Source organism: Argopecten irradians, chromosome 9 (genome assembly GCF_041381155.1).
Source record: "Argopecten irradians isolate NY chromosome 9, Ai_NY, whole genome shotgun sequence".
NCBI classification, from domain to species: Eukaryota; Metazoa; Mollusca; class Bivalvia; order Pectinida; family Pectinidae; genus Argopecten; species Argopecten irradians.
The window spans coordinates 12,386,258-12,413,882 of record NC_091142.1 but is presented as its reverse complement, the minus strand read 5'-3'; the positions used below and the strand labels follow the sequence as shown (position 1 = coordinate 12,413,882).

Sequence of the window (27,625 nt, the reverse complement as noted above, 5' to 3'; positions counted from 1 at the left end):
TTTGTTATTTCCCAGGACCCTTTCTATACGTAATTATCATGTTTTGCCATATTTTCGCCCGTAAAAAATCAATGAATAGACCAAAAAGGAAATGAAAACCCATGTCAATTTCACAATATTTGTATATGATATGCCCAAGGTAATATGTTTTTCAAATATCATATAAAAACACGGGGTCCTCGATCAAAATTTCACAATTTTGTAAGCTTGAAGTTTGTAACTCGCAACCCTACCCCCCATTTCATCCAGTGCTAAGATGGGTTATATTTGACTATTTTTTGAAAATCATGCCGCAAAAAAACATTCCACATCAGTTCATACGTTTTTGTGATATTATATCTGGTTTATGTCTGTTTGCTTTTATGATTTTCTCCAAATTGTGTGTTTAAAGGAAATCCGTATGCGATTTTTTTTAGAATTCCGGAATTTCGGTCCGGCCGGGTCCCCTCTTATGATTTATAGCGACGAACGCCACTTCCGGTGTTTAAAAATCCATTCCCATTTACGACAGGGACCGCAAAAACCACAGAGATAGCATATAATTTTCACTTCGCTGCTTTTATTTGATTTATTTAATGATTTTAAACATTTAATATTATATGTAGACAATTTTCACCCATTGAAAAAATATCCAAGTGTGATGTCGTGGCGTATCGGAAACCATTCTGGAATTCAAAACAACCTCCGCAACTTCCGGTATAGCGTCATATAAATTGGCGCGATTTTCAAAAGTATGGACCTACCTTAAAACATGTCTGTAAGATTATTAAGCTGTTAAGGAAATGTTTATAAAGTGTCAGCCAGTGTGTTTGTATGACTGGTACAGAACTGGCTTTGTAATATAGGTGTTCGGCCTGAGTATGTTGATGTATCAGATCTATTACAAGTACACTTCACTCCATGTTTTGGTGTCCATATACATATAAACATATAACATTATAAAAGACCTTTTAACTCCTCAGATAGCTAGACGCCACATTTACCTATTTTAGTTGTTATCATATTTTACTGGTACTTTTAGCTTCAGGCAAAGTATGATTTCATTTTTCTACCAAACATATTCATGATGCTCTTTTATTATTCATCATAATGTAAACCCAGGTAAAAAACCTGATTATTGACTAAAAATCACAATCTACTGAAATATCTATACTTGTATATTTTTTCATTTCCCACATTTTCAAAAATTAATTTAATTTGAATTCCTCATTCTCAGTCATGGTCTGACCCTGCAACTGTCATGCAAAACACTGATTTTCATTAAACTTTGGTAACAAGGTCAAAGTGCAAAATATCTGATGATCTACTGTATACCCTTAAGGTGCCTGACATACATTTCATGTTAGCTTATCATCATATGTATATTTTGTTGTGTTTCATCAATTGTTTTTGTGTGATTTTTTACCAATGTACAGATTATCGTCGCTGCTCCATTTCCGGATTATTTAGTATCCTGCCTTCCTCTAACCAAGACTGTGATCAGTCTTGTTTAGTCCCATGTCTTGATCGCCCTGTAGCTGATTGGAGGATTAGTATGTCATCTTGTCTCTGATTGGTCCCCATTGTGTTACCATGGAAACGTCTAACATTCTCATTAGCATAGACACCCTAACATTTGTGTTGTGTTGTTTGATTGGTGTTGGTCATTAGGTAATGTTTGTTAAACCTCCCATGTATCCTGATCCCTGATTGGTTGTTATCCTCTCTGGTGTGTGTCCTCATCCCTGATTGGTTGTTATCCTCTCCGATATGTGTCCTCATCCCTGATTAATTGTTATCCTCTCCAATGTGTGTCCTCATCCCTGATTGGTTGTAACATTCCTATGTATCATGATACTTGATTGCATGGTTGCAGTTCTATAACCTTATGTCATCCATTACTATATTTCCATTCCTGATAGATATATATTTTTCATATTGACTGTCATGGACAACATTTGACCACATTGATGTCAACTTTAATCTCACTTTTCTTGGGATATATGATTACTTGTGAACAAGTACCAATAAATCAGATCCATTTAGCAGTTATAGCTATATAGCAAGTTTCAACAACTGTGTTAATATCAGATATTGTTTACCAATAACTATCATTTAATAGAGCACTATACTTTGTTTCAGAGGTTGACCAAACTTTATACAAAAGTCATATCAGGCTCCTTTTGTACATTTGAACTTAGCACAGGTCTTTTATAGAATGGAGTCTTGTTATCTTGAAGCAACTTATTTAAGTCAAGTTGACCAAACTTCACATAAGTCATATCAGCTCTGCTTTATACCAAGTATATAAACCTTACTGAATTGAGCATTGTTAACTTGATCAACTTATTCCATCTTGCTCAAAGTTTTACAAAATCTGTGATTTGTTTACATAAGCCTCTAAGTCTATGGTCGGCCATTGAGACTCCATCAGGAGATTGAAGTGGTGTAGACTGGCCAGTAGTCAGTATAAAGGGTAACTCTTAATGAAGATTGATGGTAAAATAATTGAACTAAGGATTTAACTCTGTCACCCCTAAAGTTTCATAATGGACTATTCCAGTTTTGGAATTGGGAGAGTTCAAATGTGTCTTTAGGGAAGAATTGGGTTAAGTCCTGGTAGACTTCCTCTTCTTTATTCTCTGTGATGAGCTGTCAGCAGAGTGACACTTGTATCTAAATTCACTTTTGTATTCATTTGAACCGAGTTCTATAGAAGGGTCTCCAGGAATAGAAGGATGTATGTATATAGGAGTGTGTCTGTGTTTACAAGTTTGAGATGCCTGGAATAACAGTGCACTCCTATATAGCCACTATTCATATGGTGCTGATAAAATTCTTGTGAAACATTAAAAAAAAATTAAAAGTTCTATGAATTTTCCCAAAATGATTTTGAAATAATTAGTTATGTCAATTATTCAATTGTCTATCACCTTCTTGAAGTATATACTCTAAAATAATACTGTGACAAAAACCTAAATATATGTAACCTTTACACAAATCTTTCACATTACCAGGTTTTATTTCAATTATCTTATAGTAATTTTGCTGCCAATTTTTGTGTAAAATGATATTTAGCAAGCTGATGAAACTTTATAGAATTTGATGTACGTGTTTCTACCTTGAAACACCACAAGAACATTTTAGTAGTGTTGGTGGTATAAAGAGTATTGTGTTATTGACTCTGTTATTTTCTATCTCTTGAACAATGAAACAATGACATTGTGGGGAAAAGTGATACAATTTTCATCAACATTTTCACAAAAATATTTGTGTTAAATTCAATCACATTTTAATTTTTTTTTATTTTCAATAAAAAGTTTTAAAAAAAACCTTTGTGAAACTTTGAAAGTTTACAGTGTAAAAAAGTATCATTAGTTTTGTAGTCAGTATATTATAGCTCATTAAGATTAATGATGTGTTCTCCATAAAAGTTAATGGGGTATGTGAAGAGAGGAGGAAATGAAGAGTAGGAGCAATTGTAATCTTCAATAGAGACCTCCCTGTAGATCTGTGTCTATAGAGAAAACAATGCCTTTAGATGTGTGGGAAAGTTGAGCGAACAAATTGGTGTGTAGATATGTGAACTATTTATTATAATAAAGTGTTGTGTTCTGTGTGAAGGATTAGCTCCTCAGATCCTGTTATTAGTCTCATCATCGCTCTGATCTTATCAGTAAATATATAAACCCAACAGTGATAAAGTGGCAGCTAATACTCCTAAGTGTGTGTAAGTGTCCACGAGTTATCTCCCCTGCTTCATAATGTTGTGAATTCCAACTTTTACCCGAGTTGGCCTGCTTCCAAACTGAACAGTTTATCTCCTCACTACTGTCTACGTGAGAGACAGAAAATTCTTCGCATTATTCCTGCAAAGTCTATTACTTCTCAGTTTGCCAAATTTAAAAGCAAAACCTCAGCGAGAGAGATGATTCTATAATAAATAATTTAAATGTACAATAAGGGAGAAGAAAATTTTACAAGCTTCATGGTTCATGGTTTATTAGCTAGTGCAGGTGTTTCTTTCATGCAATTATTTCCTGTTTCTTTTGCCAAAAGTAATTTTCTATGTCTATATCAAGTAAGCTTATTCCTGCGGTACCAATGTAACCATTTCTTGTTTGCGTAATTAGAAAAGTTGTTATTTTTGGAAGGAGAGTGCTCTGTATCATATCATCTTTTAAACAATTGTCGAACAGATTGAGACGCCCGGCTCTACCGCGCTTGTTCTCTGAAATAGTGAATCAAAGTTAATACAAGTTCTACCTTAGCCTATTATAAAGTTTGGCTTAAACTATTCGAGTAACGTCTGCGAGTGGAGGTGTGACTACGCTACACTCCCCATTGATGTTTAATATTTCCTTCCCGCGCTTGAGTTTGCCAAATTCTTGGTCTATGCCTGGAATTCACTAGTTCTCACTGTAGAAATCAATTCAGGGTATTTCAACACTAAACACAGCACGCGTAAACATAGGAGTAGTGGGCCTCTCTCACCTGTCTAGGGGAGCTATCTCCATGGAGACCGGATGGTAAACATCATACTCTTCATCTGTAGGAATATTTCCAACCATGTTTGACGATACAGGTAACAATAGTATTGTGATGAGTTAATTGTTGTCATTTATGTATTGTTATATAACCGCTATCAGGGATGCTTTTGTTAGACTTTTACTGATAATTCATTGCACTATAAAGAATTTTATAGTATTATTAAGTTTGAAGTTTGGGGAAGATTTTCTATTAAAATATCAGACATAGAGTAATATATTTAGATGTTATTATTATAATGATTTTGTAAACATTACACTTAACTTTTGTTACAATTTTATTTCAATTATATATTATACATAAGCTGATATTGGATGTTTTGTTATATTACAATTATGGAGTTTGCTTATCTTCTCTTTGCTTTTTTTTGTCTATACAATGAACTATATTTTTCATTTTATTTTTTTTCACTTATGAATTAAAAAGAGGTGTTTTTGATAAGGGTATAATTACCATTCTTTTTTAAAATAAAGAAGTAATTTCAAGGAAAACAATGATTTTCGTAACCATGAGCCGAATGGTTGGAAAAACAATATTTGGTGATCATAGGGTATCATTGGGAGTCAATATGAAGAGGATATTGATTTTTACATTTAGACAAACGATATTGTAACAATGTAGGTACACATATATTGGTAACTACAAAGGCAGATAGATTATATTGTCATTATAAGGTAAACATGGATAATTGATATAAAGATGTAAGTAATTGTATTGTTACCATGGATACACTGGATGAAATTTTAAATTGTAACCTTCAAGACAATTGGTTGAAAGATTATGTAAGTCACAATAGAATCAGCACAACCGGTGTGGATGTAATGATAATATAGGTCACCATTAAAAAACCTAGGTGTTGGGAGATGTTGGTTACCATGGAGATATATGGTTAGAAATAATGGTCACTATAAAGAGATGTCAGTATATGTAATGGTCATTGTAGGAGGTTGATGGCGTTAGTGCTGTAAAATAATAGATCCTATATGTGATGAGGGTATTGCAGATCAAGCTTTAGTATTCCAACGTCATTATTCTTTACATGCTAATTACAGGGTTATCTGCCCTTGTGCGATTGTTACCTGAAAATGTCATGTGAACATTTTCGCTTACAAACTGTTAACATCACTGTCAACAAATTCATTATTAATGCTTTCCATCAAGGGCAAATAACTCTGTAATGTGTAATAAGGGAATACTGGTGACCTACGTTAGGCTACCTTTACGTTATAGTACCGAAGTGCATTTCTCTAATCTGCATGGAATGTCGCTGTCACGATGTAGACATGGCATCACTACACTACAGTAACATTACCAGCCTGTGGTGATGCTAGACTGCACTTTTGTTATGGATACATAAATGTACCAACTTATATTTTATTAAGTTATTACAGCGTATAGTTAGCTTAAGAGTGACATATCTGCAATTCAAAGAAGAAGAAAACAACTATCTGCTCCTTAATGTACTACATTTTAAAGTGTTTTCAATAAGGATAACCCTTTGTATTTGGTGTGAGAGATTTATATTTGGTGTGAGAGATTTTCTGAATTCTTGATTTTGATTTTTCAAGCTGACAATACTCGGTGATTGTCCATGCCTCCAGCCTCCGCAGCAGGCGGTAGATGTATGGTTGTGTCTGGCCACTGACAGTTAATGTCACTGTTTCTTCCACTGTAGGTTTGATGGCTACCACTTCCTCATACCCAAGTCTCCACAAATTACTTCCGTAATTTCTCCCTAAAGTACATATCATACTCATCATGTAGTGCCTTTCGCTCTTGTCCTCTTGGTTGTTGAGAGCATTTGAGATTGTTGACAACCTTACATCAGTTGCATGGTACACATATCTACCATGGTACCATTACAGGCGAACCTTGGTAACTTTAACACAAATAACTCAAAGACAATGCCTGATACAAATCCTTAAAGTTCAAAAATGTTTGAATAGATACTTTGTTCATTCAAACAAAACTAATTTTCACTACATGATCAAGGTTTTTCACTCAGATAACTCAAAGTATTACCGTGGTGTGCTATCTTCGAGTTAACGAGGTTCCACTAATTAGATATTTAGATGTCATTTATATTTCATTTACATATCAACTGTGTATTCCATGTTTTTGGTACGTTGTATCATCCATATCCACTGTATATAATATGCTTTTTGTGTCATTCAACAAGTTGTCTTGTTATAATGTTCGTCTATTGACAATTAACGTCCTTACTCCATCGCCGTCGTAATTCTGTCACTGTTATTGTTTACATGTGTCCTACATATTCATACCTACCGCTTTTTTATGACAACACGTTACGGAGACAGCATTAGTATAACTAGCAGCCCAAGAAAAATAACCACCATGTGCTTTTAATGTTTCGCTATTTGTTGTGACTTTTCTCTAGTAGCTAATAAGACTTCCAACTGTGACAAACATTGAATTCCATCTGGGACTAATATCATTGTACCATGTCCACTTCAGGTTGTCCGGAGATTCGGACTACGTTGAAGGAAGTTGTAGCATTAGAAACGACCGCTGCTGTACTGGAGTGTGCAGTGACATGTTCCCCCTTGCCTACTGTTACCTGGTACAAAGACAATAAGGCCCTCAGCTCCTCAGTACGATACGATACCAAGTTTGATGGGCCGTCAGGGAAGGCAACTCTCACCATCAAATGCTCCGGGATGAGTGACATGGGCGAATACAAGTGTAATTTTCGAAATCCTCTCGGGGAGGCGGAGACTACGTCAAAACTTGTCATTAAAAGTAAGTCACGTTTCTAGAAAATTTTCATGGTATTGTAAGCCTGTAAGCATAGAAGAACACTATAGAAAATTAGAACATGGAATATTTTAAGTACATACATATCAAATAGTGTAATGAAGGTAATGAAGAAGAAAATGATAATAACGTATTGATGATGATGACGATGATGATGATGATGAAAAATTTTCAATTTCAATGATGATGATGATTTTGATGATGGTCAAATTTGATGATTATATTGATAATGGTTGTCAGTTTTGATGATGATGATGATGATGATGATGATGATTGTCAATTTCTATGATAATGATGAAAATAATGGTTGTCAGTTTTGTTGATGATGATGATGATGTTGATGTTGATGATGATGATGATGATGATGATGATGATGATGATGGTGAAGATATCATTATGATGATGATGATGATGTTGATGTTGTTGATGATGATGATGATGATGATGGGGGGAGGAGGATGATGATGATGATAATGATGATGGTGATGATTCCCTATCAATGGTTACCTTGTATTACAAATAGACCTTGTTATATACAGTAGTAACATAATCAATAGCATAGCCAATCTCTATTGTAATATTACATCTGAAAACTCTACAGATCTCCGCTAGCCTTAACCCAGTTGCAACACAGATACATCTTAACAATTATCCTCAATGGACAATGAACTCCTCTGAAGCCTATATTACAACCAGGTGTGGAATATTTCTCACTAGGATGTAAAGCCAAAAGTTTATTTGCTCTGGTTCACATGTGTAAAACGTGTGGTAGGTATGTAGAAATGATTTTGATAAACAAACAGATACCACATGTTATAGTGTTTACACACAGAATTCCTCTAGATCTGTGATCAACACTTTCCTTATGTTGTTGGGAGGATGAGCCAGTGATAATCCACACAATTCTATATCCTGTAGGTTAAGTACATCCATCTGTCATATCAGATAGATCAGGTAGGTATTATATAGTGGTTGAACTTCGATAATCTAGCCATTATAATGCCAATGACACTATGGTCCAGTATATGAGAATAAGATGACTGACATTTTCTGCCACCAGTCATTCAACTGTGGTGGTTAAGTGCTAAAAGTACCTGAAATTCGTCCCTTAGCCCAACAAACTATCCACATTATTCTACTACTAAACCATACCCCCATCCCTAACTCTGGGTCACAGTAATGGAGTGGTTAAGTGGTTAAGATATCTGCTGACATTCTACCACTAACCACCTCCCCTAGTATGTAGGTCATAGAGGTTTAATGGTTAAGTGGTTAAGATATCTGCTGACATTCTACCACTAACCACCTCCCCTAGTATGTAGGTCATAGAGGTTTAATGGTTAAGTGGTTAAGATATCTGCTGACATTCTACCACTAACCACCTCCCCTAGTATGTGGGTCATAGAGGTTTAATGGTTAAGTGGTTAAGATATCTGCTGACATTCTACCACTAACCACATCCCCCAGTATTTGGGTCATAGAGGTTTAATGGTTAAGTGGTTAAGATATCTGCTGACATTCTACCACTAACCACCTCCCCTAGTATGTGGGTCATAGAGGTTTAATGGTTAAGTGGTTAAGATATCTGCTGACATTCTACCACTAACCACCTCCCCTAGTATGTGGGTCATAGAGGTTTAATGGTTAAGTGGTTAAGATATCTGCTGACATTCTACCACTAACCACCTCCCCTATGTTGGGTCATAGAGTTTAATGGTTAAGTGGTTAAGATATTGTGACATTCTACCACTACCACCTCCCCAGTATGTGGGTCATAGAGGTTTAATGGTTAAGTGGTTAAGATATCTGCTGACATTCTACCACTAACCACATCCCCCAGTATTTGGGTCATAGAGGTTTAATGGTTAAGTGGTTAAGATATCTGCTGACATTCTACCACTAACCACATCCCCTAGTATGTGGGTCATAGAGGTTTAATGGTTAAGTGGTTAAGATATCTGCTGACATTCTACCACTAACCACATCCCCTAGTATGTGTGGTTAAGATATCTGCTGACATTCTACCACTAACCACATCCCCTAGTATGTGGGTCATAGAGGTTTAATGGTTAAGTGGTTAAGATATCTGCTGACATTCTACCACTAACCACATCCCCCAGTATGTGGGTCATAGAGGTTTAATGGTTAAGTGGTTAAGTTGTTTGACATTATACCACTAACTAACATCAACCCCCCACCCCATCCCATTAGTGGTTAAATCGTTAGGATGTCTGACATTTTTATCATTGACCACCCCATATCTGGGTCATAGTGGTTGAGTGGCAAAAAGTTTAAGATTTCTGACATTTTACCTCTAATCGACACTCCCCCCCCCCTCCCCCTAATTTCTGAGTTAGAGTGGTTTTTACTTAAAACTTGGTATGCTAGATACAGGTTGCCATTCTGTAGTGTTCAAAATTAATAATATTACATCTTTTACTTTGATACAGAGAAGGCATCAAAAAAGCCAGAATTCAAAAAGAGGCTGAAGGAGCAGTCGGTGACCGAAGGTCAGTCGGTAGAGCTAGAATGTGTAGTGAAGGAAGCGTCGACTGTGGCATGGTACAAAGACGGCATCATCCAACGTAACTCGGCCGACTTTAAACAGACCTTCGACGGCACGACAGCCAAACTGGAAATCTCAGAAATATTCCTCGATGACAAGGGAGAGTATGCATGTGTGGCCAAAAATGATCTCGGAGAGACAAAGACAGTGTGTAAAATATATGTGAAAGGTAATTTGAACAGCTTGTATATCTGACTTTTCTCTCTGTCACTGTGGTGCTTGTACTACACTTTTCTTCTGTGTCCTCAATGTCTGTGATATAACGAAGGATGTCATTGGTTACTGGGTGACCTCATGACCTCCAAGTGTCATTGTGCTTCATTGGATGTTTATAATTTTAATGGATGTCTTCATTTCAAACTCACATCATGATTTACTTTAAAGATGTTTATAATTTATTGATTTTGAAAGTGCTAATCAAAATTTAATCAAAACAACTTTTTTGTTCATTTTTATGTGACAACCATTTTCATCACAAACATTTTACTGACAATCTCTAATGCTTTGCAATACCTTCCTCCCCTACAGTAAACAATGGACTTTAATAAATCAAACATAGATCATTCCATTGTTCATTGTAAGGGTGGAAACATTTTTTGCAAATATATGTAAGTAATTTTGGCCTTTTCCTTCCTCTTTTTCTTATCGCTATAATGTTGCTGCCTTTTTGCTTTTTCATATGTATTATACCCTTTTCCAACTTTTCCTAACTTTGGATTTTCAGATTTGTTATATATAGTCAGATTTTAAACTTGACTATTATGAAACTTTAAATTTGGTTAGTAAAGAAAAACAAGCCTGTATACATTTGATTCCAATCAGACTAACTTTTACTAGCAACTTAACGCAAGAAGATTCAGAAATACATTTTATTATAACCTTCTAAATACACCATATTTAAATTGAATTCTTTTCCAGTCTTTATTTCCCTTGCCCTGACACATAGATTGTATTTATCAAATACCTTTTTAGAATTCACCTGCCAAATATTTATCCTGTATTTTCCCAATTCAACCAATGAATCATCGTTTCCTGTCTATGCTAGACTGGTATCTTAAGATAATTTTTTAATGCATGATATTAAAATTTCTACATATCAGTTGACATCTTGTATCAATTGCGATACACCGGTGAAGACAGTCGACTTCATTACAAACAAAAGAGATCCATTGGTACTGGATAAGTATTTTATGTGTCATTATAGCCAAATTTTTCCTTGGATATTTTTTTTTTAACTTTGATGTAAAGATGATAAGCGTATGATATATTAAAGTTGAAAACTTTTGCTCACTGTTTGCTTGTGTTTCTGAAGCATGCGGGGAATGTGGTAAAAAAAAACATCTACAGATTGCCTGTGGAGTTATTTTTATCTGGTGAAGGTGTACGGTGTTTATAATATCAGTACTTAATGGGGAGATAGAAAAAACATTTCACTGATAAAATATTACATTATCTTTTTTTTCTTCTGAATACGTTAATTTTCACGCACACTCAAATATCATAACATTTACTACACTTAACATTATTATTTTTATATGTTATTTGTTTAATTTTTACACAAAAAATATCATAACATTTACTACACTTCACATTAACCAATCAGCACTTAGATTAGTCCTAATGAATATTCATAACTTTGTAATAAAAACACACGTAAATTTTTCTAATAACTGTTTATTAGTGTTTCATTAACAAGTGACTTCACCTGTCATGGAACCACTTATCCAATAAAGATAACACGAACATCATAAGTAATTATATCATCCTCTGACCCCTATTGGACTTAATAGAATAGCCAGGATGAAAGGGATGGCTCATTCCACTTTGAAATTCCTGTAAAGTCAGGTGAAGTAGGATGATAGATGTGGAAGAAAATGTATCTTTATGAAGTTGGGTATGGGTGTTATGTGTTATGATGGAGATGAATGGGATGGGGAGCAGATGTGTGTAGTTTACAGAGATATCAAATGTTTGGGGGTCGCTAGTTATCAGAAGATCATCTGGGCCCCTAGTGGAAAGTGTGGCAGCCATTTGTAGGGGCTGGTGTGGACATTTTTATCCTCTCAATTTATTGGTATCAAGTAGCATTATCTTCCTCATATCTACTTAAGGGCAACGCAGGGGGTCTCCACTCATGGGGATCTATTACACCAACCAGTAAAATACTGTAGACGGACTTATTTTGGTGTACAAATTATTTTAGGATTAGACAGGGTGATCTTATGGGATGATAACACAACTAGTGTAAAAGGGCTCTAACTTTCTTATATCGGTGGGCCCTTATTTTAGACCTTTAAAAGGGTACCAGCTGGTTTGTTGAGTTACTGTATCAATATTAATTTTGGTGGATTCTTATTTTAGAACTTCACAAGAAGTCTCCTTGCTGAGATATGTTATACATATAAATATCTAATGAGTTACTGTATATTCAATCATTTTGATGTGTCTATATTGTGGAGTTTGAAGGATATGTTTCACAACTGCTTGAGATACACTGCGATTATATACCAACAGGTCCACTGAATAACCGTATATTGACCTATTTTGGTGTGCTTATATTTTAGAAAAAAAACATATTTTTCGTATGGCAACCTCATGATGAAAATAGTCCAGGGGCAACAACTCTAGCAAATACTTCTATAGGTTGTATGTAGGAGGTTAAAGGCATTCCCTACACTGACATTTCAGTATAAAGCTGTCTTTGTAAACATTGCAGGGTTGGAACTTTACCAGGGAAGCTGATTGGAGAGTCATTATCACAAAACAAAAAACAATATACACCAGCAACAATAGTAATTACAATTAACATATGGTAGATATATAGTCCAAGAGGCCTCAGTACTCTTATAATAAAGTGACTTTGGAACCAGACGACCTTGACTGGCCACCAGTCTCTAGAATATTACTAAATCACTAAACACTAGCTTAAGTTTTAAATTAGGGGGGATAATCTACTTTAGAAATCTCTTGAGAACATACTAGAAACCAAATTAATCATTGCAGCAACTTAATTATGTGTTTTCTTGTGCCTTTTTTCACGGTGTTTTAATTTTGCGATTTAATTAATTTGATTCTATTTTACCTGCGTACATTTGAACCATTTTCAGCAGTTTCATGATTTCTGTAGTCACCCCTGGAATTAATACAGGAAAATTAATTGTACACAAATCTAAATTAGTTTATAGTAGCATAATTTTAACAGGTGAGTGATACAGGCCTTCTGGGCCTCTTATTTTGTGAAAATTGACTAAACTTGTGATAGTGAACATTATCAAAATCCAATACTGAATTACTTACATTAGATATAACATTTTATCTACCCACTAATAAAGCACATTATAATATTGAATATGTAATATTTCAGTCAGTAGAAATGACATCTATCTTGATAATCAAAGTTTGCATTTTGCTTGATTACAGAAGAAGATAAAGATAATTTATTACTAGAGCAGAAATTTCAAAATCATTTTTAAGCCCCTGTCATGAAATGGATCATTCAGTGTGTAACCTATATCATTTCCATTTCTTTCTGTCTCGTCTCAATTTCATATAGACGCCAGGGGTGGGAGAGGGGGGGTGTGTGGTTATGTCTTACAAACGTCTAGTTTTTCTACAATTTTGTATGATAATATTAAGAATAGGTAAACATGTTGATATTGGCACACTATACTGTATATAGTGTAAGCTAGGCCTAAGTGTGCTAGAGATCACCAACTGGTTATTACTTTCGGGTAAGAGATAAAAATTGTTTTGTTATCGTGAATTAGGGATACAAGAAAGCTGAATGCCTCCAGAAAATAACCAATTTTCTGCCATCAATAAGAGCGGGAATAAAACCCTGGCATCAAGGTTGTACAGTAATCTGTGTAAATAAACAGAGAAGCAATATGGTGTTGATACATATAGTCGGGTAAAGGTATACATAATCTCATCGCCAGTGACAAAACACAACAGAGGAACAGGCGTATCAACAGCTGCTTAAAAAACTCTTCATAAAAAATATCTCATAAGAAAAAGTCTTTATGAGCAGCAAATTTGACCTTTGAACCCGTTGGGTGTAAATTAAGAGATATCCAGGAAGTGAATATTGTTTTTGGAAGGTGTACTTGACCTTTGAACTTTGAAGGCAATAGAAGGCTGTATGTATGACATGTTTATGACGGACAAACTTCTGATCAGCAGCCGATCTTGACCATTGACCTTCAAGCTTTTCTAGTTATGGAAGACAAAAATAGATTGGTATGATTGAGCTGAGAAATTCTGGGGTTCTAGCTGTCATCACTAATTGTCTTTATGTCCTAAAGGAACCCAGGCTAGATTTAAGTGTCCAATTTCAGACCTAAAAGTTGGTCTCTAACTGGGATAACTGTGCCCTAAAAGAGGTAGAATTAAGTCAATATCTGTTAATTTGTAAAGCAGATTCTTTATAAGCTACTTGTACTTTTGGTACATCACTATATTGACTAGTTTTTACATCTGCTCTTTGCATAAAAGGAGTGGGAAGACTGGTTTGTCCTTTGCCAGTATAATGTGGCCGGGTGTGGTGTACTTGTTGTGGGTCTCTGAGAGTATGCTTCAGTGAGATAGCACTACAAAAAAGACAAGAGTTCCACTATTGCAAAGAATCACATCATACTGCAGTCTCCCAAAACATGCATTTCACACAAGCAAATCACGCTGCATACTTGGAAGACTGTCCTCAAATGAGCCTGTCTGCTAATAGGGCCTTAATTTGAGGAACCCTATCATATTTGTCTCAGTCTGCCCATCAATTTGCATGTCCGTCCCGATGGTTTCAGATTCCAGACAATAACTGGATTTTATGGATTTACTAAAAATGCATGGTTTATGAGATACCTCAAGAGATAGGATTTTGAATTTTGGGTCAAAAGTGAGTAATCTACAAAGATCGCTGTTGCTAAAAATGGATATTGTGGGCAAACTCAAAGTTACTCCTTGTCAGGTAAATTTAAGGTCAAGGTTGCAGAATTGTCAAGGGGTCTGAGGTCAAGGTCAAACTTGAGAAACCATCTGAGGACATGTATAGCTTCAGTAATAGAATGCTTGTTATGAGTGAGAGCTAGAAATGTATTGTGAACCTAGTCCCCTTGAGTGAGTCCTACTTGTAGTATGAGCAGTTGTATTAGATTGTAGCCAGTGATTAGATATCACCCTTATGGGGTCCCCCACCTGTGACATCATAACAGCTACCCTGATCTCTACTCGGGTGAGCTGAGTGCTCTCATCATGGCCCTTCACCGCCAGCTAATCACATTCAAATTTAACTTACACTGGGAAGCTACCACCTCTGGAGTCATATCTCACCCAGCCTTCAATGTCTGATTCATCTTCAGGCATATTGAAAAGATTTGCATCAGCGTTTTCTAAAGGATTCTCAACTTTGGTAATTGTCTGGTATAAATATGGAACCATTAGCAACCGTTACGATATAAACCGTCAGCTGATTTCAGTTGCCATGACAACAAAAGTTCTTCTATTTGATTCTCAGAATCCTTACAATATATTTTATTTTTGTGCAAAATTTTTATTAACTTTTATGAATCTTGTGATAAATGAGAGACATGAGTTAACAATATAAAGGTCAAAGTTGAACAATTTTGAAATGTCATGGTCACACACACAAAAATACAATGTACATACGATAAATATGCTATATACTATAGTATAGTGTAAAAAACCAAAGACTGAAAATAGCAGACTTATTTTAAATCTGGCAATTTGGCAAGAAGTTCTCGTTCTTGAAGCAGTAAATTCCAAGGATCTTATTGAATTTTATGAGCACAAGATAAATTAAGTGGGGAAACAAAACAAAATTAGGAATTTCGTCTATAAAATCTTGAACAATTTTAAAAGGTATTTGTTCCCAATATACCTCTGATCAATGATAAAGCTTTTAGGCCAACCTGTGTTTGTCTGCTACTGTTCCAAGTTCAAAGTTTCAAGAACATGCAGCTGCTTTTAAGATGTCTGGCTTCTGTAAAGGAATCAAACGGGATTTCAAAGTCAACATTGAATTTTGAAAAGCAAGAAACACTTTGGTGTTTGATAAAACAGCATTTTGGCTGGCTCGACCTTCAAAGACTGGAGACTAAGTGGTAGGTCATATCGGTCTATTGTAGCCTTATTGTGTAACATTTATATACAACAGAATGAACATCTAAACAACGGTTATAGCAGCACTGTAGTATCTCCAGTGTTGTATGTTTTACTGCTAAAAAATGGCATATATTTGTTGTCAAGAGTACTGAGGAATTGAAGGTTGATAATGACTGCAATTATACAAAGTCTTTTGAAATAAAAAATATTGGTAACCAGTTACTGAATTATGGATATCCATAGATAGATTATGGATGTGCTTGTACCGTGTCTTCGGAGAAATGCTTCAGTGAGATAGCACTATAAAAAAGCAAAGAGTTCTATAAGGTAACAGGGAGACACAACACCAATATACTGCAGCCTCCCAAAGATACAGACATTTACATACCGTAACACATTATGTTCAGGGGAGGTCATCCTATAACCCTAGCTGTTAATAGGACATTAAACCTGAATTCAACCAAACCACAAGCAAATTATGGAAATACGTTGAGACCTTTCCAGTTGTCATGACTTAGAAGATATAATACATACAGCACTAATACAGCATAATTTGTCTGAGCCTCTCATGAGGACCAAGAAGTTTGTTTGGTATACAGGGGAGGCCATCCTTTAATGAACATATCGTATTTGACCCAATAAGCATCCTTTTCCATTAAGCACCTTTTGAGGCATCAATTTTAATTGCCCAGGCGTAAAACCAAGACTATGGATAAAAAAAAAAGAAGAAAAAAAAGACTATGGATCAAAACTGTATATGGTAGTTGTGCAATAATTTTGGCTTATTTAGCCCATTTTTATTTATACAATTTCTTATACGCCCTGGGTGCTTATTGGGCCGATTACCATAACCGTTAATAAGGTGTTATTCAGGGTGCCTATCATCCAATCAACCTTTAACTGTTATAGACAGGTTCCAGACAATATATAAGGACTTAATTACTATAAACTAACTCATTCACCCCTACATTTTCTGAATGAACTCATCCTGCCTTAGAATTGGGAAAGTTCAAATATGTCTACAAGGGTGAATAAGCCAAGTTAAGAAAGTAAATACCATACAATTACACCTGAATAGGCAGGGACCTGATTAGACAAGGGCCGGTTTTGACAGGTTGTACTGTATTCACTTGGTATCAGTCAGAAGATTCTGGTGTTAGGAGAATTATGGTAAAGCGTAAATATTTCCTGTGTGATTTTAGTCGGTGAAACCAGCATGTTTTCAAGTGGAACTTTCTGAAGACGTAAAGAAGTGTTCATCCATAGACTATATACTATAAGGTTTTTGTCGCCCATCTTATCGGAGCAAAAAGATCATGTTTTCTCAGCATCAGAGATGATTTATCTCTAACATCTGTTTACACAGATTCCATACCCAATACAATGATGACATTTAAACTTATTCAATTTTCAAAAACTAACTTCTATATTTCCTAAACTTCAATAAAACTGGCAGATTTAATTTTCAAACTGAAGTTGCTATCTAAAAGTGCTTCAGACGTTGAAGTCTGCCTAAGCTTTTCACTTAAGAGATATTTAAACTTCACATATCTTTAGGTTTTTCTATATCGCAACATGGCAGTGAATAATGAGAGCTTCATTCTGGCTAGTTTCTGCGTTGCATTATCTGATAACTCCTATATTAGCATATAAGTAATGACAAGAGAAAATACATGTTACATGTAATAACTTTGTGATTTCAGAAAGATATCTCTCTTCTAAAATTACTGTTATTCATTAATTTTTACATCATTGAATTAAAAGCAATTTAAAATTGAAGAACATGCATTAGAAAATTTTCCAGTATATAGCAGAGCTAATATGTGTGTGGTATCTGATACAGCATCACAACATCTTTTGTTATTTGAGTATCCTTAAGATTGGGAAGGATTTTGCAATTGAAACATGATAACAATCTAGCAGAACAAAGCATAATTCTCCTATGAACTCCTAGTCAACCTTTGTGTCTGCATATGGAGGGGGAGCTGTTCATTCATGTTACCTTTTCTTTATCTACATCCTGTAGACAGCAGTATCATTAACCTTTGCTTACTCTCCTTTCATGTACCAAAAATTAGGTCACTGTTACTTACAGTTTGACCTTTGACCTACATCAAACAAATCGCTTGCCAAAGTTCTCCCAACTCAGTAAGCACTATAACCTTTGGGAGGAATTGATGATTTATTCATTCATTAAAAAAGTAGGTCACTGTTACCTACATTTTAACCTTTGACCTGGATTACTCAAATCACATGTTATAGCACTTGGGCTCAGAAGGAATTATAACTTGTATTAACTCTTTTACCATCTGAACTATTTACACTAAAACTGGTTCTGATCAGATTTTGTACTTTAAAAGTTTGTTGGAATGGGTTATTTCTGCATTTCTTTATTTTCCATGTTAATTATGTATATTTTCTGTATTTTACAGAAACTTCCAGTGATGCTAACGTTTCGCCAATATTCCTGACCAAACCTGGTAGTAAGATCCTGAACGGTGGTGACACTCTTCTACTCGACTGCGATGTTATTGGAACACCGAAACCAACAATCACCTGGACACGTGATGGCAACAAACTAGCCACGAATCGTGGCTGTAAGGAAACGTACGACGGCCGCGTTGCAACCCTCAGAATTTCCGAGACCTGTAAGGACGATAGCGGCAAATATGAATGTACAGCAGAGAATACGGCAGGCAAAGTGACAGTGGATGCTCTCATTGTCATCAAAGGTAGATATGCCTCAAACACAACAATTAAGAAGTGTAAATCTCAAATAGAAATGCTGACAAATCGACTGATTGAAAGAGGAGAATAAATACAATATTGAATGAAGTGTTGCATTATCTAGAATTATATAGATACGCATGGTATTAAAGTTATTTTTGAATAATCTGTTAATGAATGAATGGCTGTGCATGGTGGCGTCGTTGTTCAGATGTCCTGACATATTGCCATAAGCCCTCCGCCTCTGGGTTGAAGTTTGAATCCTATATGTGGCAGGTACTGACCACTGGTCAGTGGATCTCCTTCGGGTACTTTCCTCCATGTAAACCTGGCACATCCTTAAATGAGCCTTGCTGTTAATAGGTGTTATATTTATAATCATACAATCTATTTGGCAAATAAAAGTTAGAGCCAACTCCTCATTCACCAAATGGATAAATTAATGGCGAATTTGATTCTGACAATAAATGTAAGTCTTATATGTTGTCCTGAACCTGCATGGATTCTAAACATTGGTTGTATAGTCAACGCCAGCAAGATTGATAAATATCAATTTCATAATCGAGGATATGGGGGAAAAAATAGTGTAACAGGTCATTTTACCATTCAAACCAATATGACAGAGGTCAGTTTGTGATGACCCCTCTATAAGTTTGGAGCATTTCTGAGCCCTGGGTGTATGTGTACAACTTACCTATTTTGATACTGTACATTTACCACCCTATATTTAAAACACATAATACCTACTACATTGCTACTCTTAAGCCACGCTATTTATAACACACAATGGTTATTTTGGTAATTAAACACCTCTAAATGTTTACAATTTATCTAATGAACCATAATGTTGTGAGTGGTTTATTACGACCCTTGAGAAGTTAAAATACCCTGCGGACAAAGCTTTGTCATCATACAAAAACAAAAGGGTTTCATTAATGCACATATTATGCTAGTATCATTAGAGATTTGATTCAGTTTTTATGGTATTATCAGTTGTAAAATAAACTTAAATTAGTCTCAGAATGTTGAGATTTTGATATACAGTTGTATTTTTACTCGGCTATCGTAGATATTTATTTCACATTTTTATGTGGTCAAGTTGAGGAGACTTTGTGAGTATATATTAGTTAGCATACTTAGTTAATCAAGCATAACAAAGTCTTTATAATAAATCTATAAAAGCGACTAATGATTTCATTGAAATTTTAATGAGATATAAATGACTTCTTAGGTGTTAAAGAATATTGAATGGCTTAACATTATTTAAATGATTGTGGATCTTAAGTCAATGAAAATCATTAAACAAGTGCCACAATGAATTATCAAGATTTTGATATTTTGTAAATATGTGGGATGAAACAATTCAGTCAAATCGGATTACAAATTATGTTTATTTTTTATTAATTTGGAAATTTTGAAATTCAAAAGTTTTAATTCAAATGTTTGAAAAGTTATCATAGATAGAACAGCTATCTAATTTATTTGTCGTCTGCAGACTGACATTTCAGATGTCAGCAAGTGACAAATTTATAACAAATTGAATAAATTTTCGATAAACTTTATTTGGTCAATAAGATTATTGTATTTCCTATCACCGAAGATTTCCTGTTGATTCTGACTTATCTGTTATAACTGATAATGTATATCGGAACCTTGGGCCATTCTCCATGGACTTAGTCACCCGAACATTTCCACTGTATACCAAGGACCTATCTCCGAGTGTGTATTGACTGTCAAAAAACTAAGATAGCGGTTACAAATAAATGGCCACCCTCCCAAATCCCTCTTTGATTAGCTTTGATCAATGAAGGAAGAGTCCATTTTTTAAATATAGGGGTGACAGGTTTGTCAAGTGTGAGTAATTTGTCGGGTGTAGTAGAAGAATAGCAATGTCACATGTTATAGAGGATTAAAACATGGTGTTTAAACTTTGTTATCCAATTAATATCAACTGTGAGACCGATTTATAGTGTGGTGGGATACAATTGGAACAGAAAATATAAAGCAGTATATTTACCAATGATATTCTGGATGTAAAATGTCACTAGACATCACAGTTACTGTGACATTATATCATATGCATTAATGATATAAGTCTCCTAACATTCCAACATTATCGGTGCAATTAATATGAAAGAAATATCTGGAATTTTTCATTGAGGATTATTTCTGTTACAAATTATGTGATGAAAAATGTTTTTCTAAACATTGTGCACTTGATATTTTCACTGGAGGTGTTATTAGTGCGTTACCATAACAACCTAATGTATGATGAGTTGACCAATTATATATGGAATTATTAATAGCGCAGCTTATGGTGGCTATCAAAACAAATGGGATAAACATCATATTTATATGTAATAATGAACAAATTACGACAATTACGTGTAACTTTTTTTACAGCGAAACAAGGGCCACCTGTGATCCACCACCAATTAACAGACATTTCTGTGGTCCTCGGGAAGTCTGTCACCTTACAGTGTGACGTGAGAGGAAGTCCCGTCCCGATGATCATGTGGAGGAAAGACGGACAAGTTATAGGCAATATGCCCGACTTCCATCAAACATATGACAGTAATGTCGCACGACTCACCATCAAAGAAATATTCGAACAGGACGACGGGTGTTATGACTGCGTGGCTCGTAACAATTTCGGATCTGTAACTTCAACATGCAAATTAAAAGTTATAGGTATGGTCAAAGTTCAATGTTAAAACAATATATTTCAGTAAATATTTAGTGAATATACTTTTCTTTTGTTTTGCAGATCTGCAATAAGCTATACAATCTTATCAGAAATTGGTTAATATGTAGAGTGAAATATGTCATAAGTGACCCGGGAAGGGAAGCAATAAAAAGGTTCACCTATGACAGGTGGTCACTATATCCAGGTTCAATCAAAACACAATGAAAACTCTTGAGTCAATTTCATTGTAAATATGATGATTTCAAAACTGTTTATTACTTTTAAATTATTTAGGTCTGATTAAATATCAAAAATGTTTTGTTTTTGTTTTTTCGTAGACGAAAATACTGCCAAAAACAAGATGTCACCAAAACTTGGAATGCGGAATAAGACTCCACAAAAGACAGATTGGATTGTGGGAAGGGACAAAGGTCAAACAACAACACCGACCTTGACCCCATCGAAAACCACAGGGGTCAAGAGAAGTGAGAGTATGCGTGTGACATCAGACTCAAGTGTACGCGATAGATTCATGAAAAAAATGGAAGACAATAACGCTAAATCTACCTCAGAGAAAGAAGAGCTCAGTAAAGTTTTGAATGGTTTAGGTAAGAGTAATAAAACTACCAATGATTCCAAAGACAATCCGTTTAAATCGGTCAGCACTCGGGACGATGAACCCAAACGTGCATCTCCTTTTAGAGATTTAGACAAAGCTAAGGACAAACCTAAGGTGGATAACGATCCACCTTGGAAAAATGTTTCTTTACGGAGAACGGAAAGTGCACGTGTCACCACAAAACCAGTCTGGGCGCGAGACAAAACAGAAAATAAACAAGTTGAACAATCTGACAAATCAGTGCAAGACAATGCTAAAATTCCTACCGGTGCTTCAAGTCAACCAAAACCTTCAATAAGAACATCATTGAATCTAGAAAAATCTGATTCCGTTTCCAAAGTTACATCTCAAAGGGACAGTCCTCCACCGCGACCTACAATTACACTACGCAGGTCAGAGAGTGCACATGCAGGCAGGAGCCTATTCCAGAAGAAGGATTTCTTGGCTCGTGCAATTGATTTAGCAATGGAAAAATCGAAACAGCAGGAGATTAACAATAATCGCTACACAGTGGTGGAAGAAGCGCCATCTTCTTCATCATCTTCGTTACCTTCCACAGAGAAAGAGCAGGAGAAGAAATCGGTGAAAATGGACTTATCCTCTAATGGTGCTACAGAAGAAAAGACTGGTTCAACAAAACTTGGTAGAACTCAGAGTGCGAGACTTCTTTTTGAAAATAAGTGTAATTCCCAGGATGCTAAACCAGAAACGCCGCTAGCAAGTTTTCTAGCTCGCCAAAACAATGGTCTTAGAAGGACATCCAGTCTAAAAGTAACGCCAGCAGAGAAGGAGGCAGGGTGGTTCAAAAACAAATCACAGCAGAATGGACTGGATTCTTCACCATTAGCTAAGGTAGGTCATCTCCATGATATGTAGATGTCCAGTATCAACAAAACACTAATGGCAGAAGACAGAAAAAGAAAAAAAACAAAACAAAAACACCAAATGCTGAATGCTGAAACTAATTTATTAATGGATTTGCTTGCTTTATCCAATCTAGATATCAATCCTTCCCCTAAAACCATATTATGAAGACAATGCATGATCTTCAAGACAGTTTGTCCTATCCAAGTAAGAAGATGTTCCTCTTAACATCAGGGTTCTGTGATTGACCAAGGGGAGATAATTTTTCCCTAAACATTAGGGTACGTATTATTATAGACTTAGAGGAGATCAATTTCCTCTTGAAATAGGTTTCTATTAATGATAAAGAGAACTTTCCTCTGGATATTGGGTACTATAACCATTGGTATCTTTAATACAATTAATAATTAGCATAAGTACTCTAATAAAGCTATTAATACAGATGAAATTTTATTTTATTACAATAGAAACAGCACAGATATTAGCAGTAAATACACAGTAAATACAGTTTCATTGCCAGAGATATGGTATTTTGTCTTAGAACTGGAAAAAAAAAAAAAAAAAAAACAGAAATATTCGTTGTTTATCCAAGTGCCTGTTCTACACTAAAACATTTGTTTGTTTAGGCAGGAAGTATTTCAGCAGCACTTCATGTGCAAGCTAAACATAACCCTCAAGTGTAAACGCTTTTTCTTAAACTTTACTTTGTAGCAGTTAAACCTCGTAATGGCTATAATTTTCTCCTGTAGAGATATTTAAGCACATTGCAGCAGTTATGGAACCGATTAAAGTTTTCATGCTAGAACTGTTTTATACCGAGACCTACGATGATGTAAGACTCTTCAGATAATTTATTGCAGGAAAGAATAACATTACCCTCTTAGTTAGCCTTTAGCATTAAGGATTTACTGAATAGATTGAATATATTTTTTAAACTTTGTTTAAGTTTCTAAAAACTTTCAGATGATGAACACACACCAAATTATTTCTACATAACGCTATTATCAGTGTATACATACCCTTTATTAAGATTTGGGAAATGTACCATTTAATTATATTATACAAGATATTGCCTGGAATATCAACTTAATTGTGTGTGTTTATGAACACAAATCAAAATTGGCAACTGAATTTTGTTTCAAAAACATTTGATTACCATATGGCACGACATATAAGACACATATCATTAGCTCAACAGATTTGTGTCACTGTGGCGGTGATTGTGGTTAAGGTGTCGGACATTTTATCGATAGTTCTCTGTTTCTATGTCATGAATTTTGAAATCCATTGAGTCTGTGGATGTTGGTCAGTGATTTTTCTGGGGGTTTTTTGGGGCTCAATTTTTGTGGATAGTAAATTTTTACATTTTCGTTGGCACTTAAATTTGTACAAAAATGAGCCAAGAGATTGTAAAACTGAAAATATTTATGAATTATGTACATGTATACATAATATTCTTCCTACATAGAGTTTAGCAGCTACATTCTGATAGACAATAAAAATGTCTGGTACAGGTCCCTGGTGTTTAGAGAGGCTAATATACTTTGGAGGCATATTAACGACAGTAACCGCGACGGCAACATTGTCCATTAGTTGTATTTGGTCTCTCAGACATGTTAGTCTGTCAGAGCAAAAAAAAAGTGTAAGTTGTTTACAGGAGTTGAGGAAATTGTGAAGGAGAGAAAATAAGCAGGAGCTGCGTATGATGATAGTTTTTGGGGGAGGAGGGGAGGGTATGAAGAGGGAGAGGGGAGGGGGTGAGTGTGAAGAGGCGGTGAGGGGAGATATCGGTGGAGAAAATAGGGGGTGAAGAATGTTACAGAAAATATAGAAAAAGAGCTTGACAGGAGGTTGGGTTGTGAGGAAGGGGGAAAATATCGGGAACTGAGTAGGAAAACTGTTGACAGGCTGGACAAGTAGTTAAAGCATAGACAGCTGTATGGCTCTTCACTTTAATTGTCATGTACCATGGTGATTAGAGTCATCTCTTCCGACTTGTGTTATGTAACAGAGAATCAGATTGGTTAACTGGAGTAGGAAAACTGTTATTCTCAATCTGATTGGTTCATTGTTATTACAAATGGCTCTTTTTAATGTGGGTAGAAAGTCTGTTGAATTCTCAGAAAGTGATTCAGTTCATAGAAACAGATTTATAAGATGAAAATAACAGATTTTGTTTGCAATTAACAGGAAAAAATTCATGAATTTCTAACTCTGTTGAAGCCATCAAACAGATTCTAGTGTATACATATTTTTAAAAAGTTTCTCACAGAACATGCTCACTGTTTTGTTGTTTATGGTGAAACATGCCCTCAGGAATACACAAATGTCTATTTAATTAAACATTACTCCCAAAATAGTTTTACAAAAATTCAAACAAGTTAAATATTTCTTTCCCTAAAAACCTGTGTTTATGTTCTCTGCTCATTCTCTTTTAGATCTGTTCTGGCATTTACAGAGTTTCCTAAACTTTTCTCAATCAACTTTCATTAAACATGTTAAGCTGATGGCAAAATGTCAAGTCTGCAAATGGATTGGGGTAAAATTATTCTTTAGCCAAAGGGAGATAACTCCTACATGCTTATACCATTTTTTTCTTCATTGAAAACTGATGTTGAACTAAAAGTTAAAGAAATATACCATTCAGATGATGATTTACTTGAAACTCTGCCAGAAGTCTTTGATTTGATTTATCTATAAGCCTTTATGAAGTCTGCTTAATGTTTAAATAGACCTGCTCAAAGAATGTGGGGTAACTTTCTTAAGTATTGCAGAAGAATCCGTACTTTGATGTGGAATAATCCGTCAATGAGAACCACTTGCGGTACGCTCATTAACTAACACTTATCAAAACTATTTTCATATGTAATAAATCCAATACAAACATTTCTATAAATACATCTTACTTACATAATATCTATAACCTCTTTCTTATTCAACAAAATAAATCAATTTTATGTAACATCAGAAATTACTTTGATGTTTTAAGATGAAAACCTTTAGTTATAATAAGATTAACTTATTCACTCCTAAAAAATCATTATGAACTGTTCCAGCTTTGAATAAGATTAGTTCAAATGTTTTTTTCAGGGGTGATCCCATTAACATTTAAAAAAAAAAATGAAAAAAAAGCACTTAAATTCTCAAAAGTCGTACATAGTTTATTATTAGGTTCACAATTTTTAAAAAAGAGAAAATTGAAATAAAATATCCTTTTATAAGCTTGAATCATTATCTGACATCTCCACTGTTTACATTAGGGACATAAATGATTCAAACAGACAAAATTTTATAGCATTTGATTTTTTATTTACATGAAGTTAAATTTATCACCTGATTAATTGATCAGGACATTATTTAAAGCTCCACCGCCAACAGAGCATAAACGATATTCATCGTTTGAACAATAAATGGTGTTTAATTGTGTATATATATGTCTAATGAACACATAAAATAACATAAAATGATAAATTTTGCTTTTAGTGCATGCGCAATCAGTACTTCATTCCATATAGAATATAGTGCCACGGAATTTCTTCGGATGCAATTAATTATTTTTAATATTTTTATCTTGAAGTAAAATTAGAATCTCAAACTTTTCAAAGGTGGTAATGGTGTAAAGTAATTAAGTAACTTTGGTAACTGAAGAAAAATGCAAAATTGTCTGCTCCTGTTTTTGATAGAGAAAAAATACCATTTGTTAGTGGTGGAGCATCGATCTTTAAAACTATGGTCAGATCAATTAATTGATTGAATTGTCGATAATCAGTACACCAAATAGGATGATATTGTTATTGATAAGTTATATATAACCTTCCAATTAAAACTACACATACGTCTATCTCAGTTATTGAAGATATTAAAACTGGGAAACAAAAAGTAAGTTACAATAGATTCGGCTGACTCTTAGTGCTGTTAAAAAATCAAATTGTCCAGACTCTAGGAATCAATTTTAAATTACACTTATTACACATCTCTCATCAAAAAGAAGATTAAATTCAATGGCAAAAAATTGAATTGAAATCTAATCTTGTTTACCTCAAATTTTTTTTAGAGAATTTCCACTTTTAAATAAGATTAAAAAGACATTTTTTCATATCTAAAAAAAAGTTTTTGAAGGACAGCATCATTATTTTTCTTTTCTTTAAATAACTTCCATTCAAGAAAGACTATCAAAATTTATATAAACTGAAAAAATGGAAAATATAATGGGTAGCATAGGAGGTAAATGCTATTTTGTAAATCAAATATATGACATTACATAAGGTCAGAAAGGTATATCTAACATTAGGGTTAAAAAAAAAAAATTATATACAAATATACTCGGTTACATCCAAAATGGTTAAGAAGTAACTATTAATTGGAAACATTTGATGTCTAATTAACTACTATAGTGATGTAAGTCAGGGGTCTGATGTCAGTGGGAGGGAGTCCGGGAGGGGGTAGTGAGTGGGGCTTTCCTCGCCCTGTGTAGATAGTGATCTGTTGGGGAGAGGAGCCTCCAGGAGTTGTCTGTGCTACTCACAGTTACACAGCCATTTGTATGTAGTATTATCTCTATACCACTACCCTGAAGGTCAAACAACCATGCATTCTACCAGTGGATATTATACCTGATTCCGCTGGGCGCATTCCCCTCACCTGACTCCGCCACGCGTGTGTCTTTACATCACACGACACCGGACCCTTGTCAAAAACTTTCTTCATTGATAACCGGTAAGTTTTTACAGTGATTAATTATGCA

General features: G+C 34.8%; 1 protein-coding gene across 2 annotated transcripts in view; it reads left to right on the top strand.

Annotated features, from left to right (window-relative positions):
* LOC138331486 (uncharacterized) overlaps positions 1-27,625 on the top strand; it is a 133,814-nt gene that overhangs the window by 73,424 nt on the left and 32,765 nt on the right. For both annotated transcript variants that reach the window (XM_069279153.1, XM_069279154.1), the window contains 5 exons: positions 7,003-7,287; positions 9,753-10,037; positions 18,418-18,717; positions 21,116-21,403; positions 21,737-22,869. In XM_069279153.1, the coding sequence (XP_069135254.1) occupies positions 7,003-7,287; positions 9,753-10,037; positions 18,418-18,717; positions 21,116-21,403; positions 21,737-22,869 (2,291 nt within the window). The remainder of the gene's footprint in view (positions 1-7,002; positions 7,288-9,752; positions 10,038-18,417; positions 18,718-21,115; positions 21,404-21,736; positions 22,870-27,625) is intronic.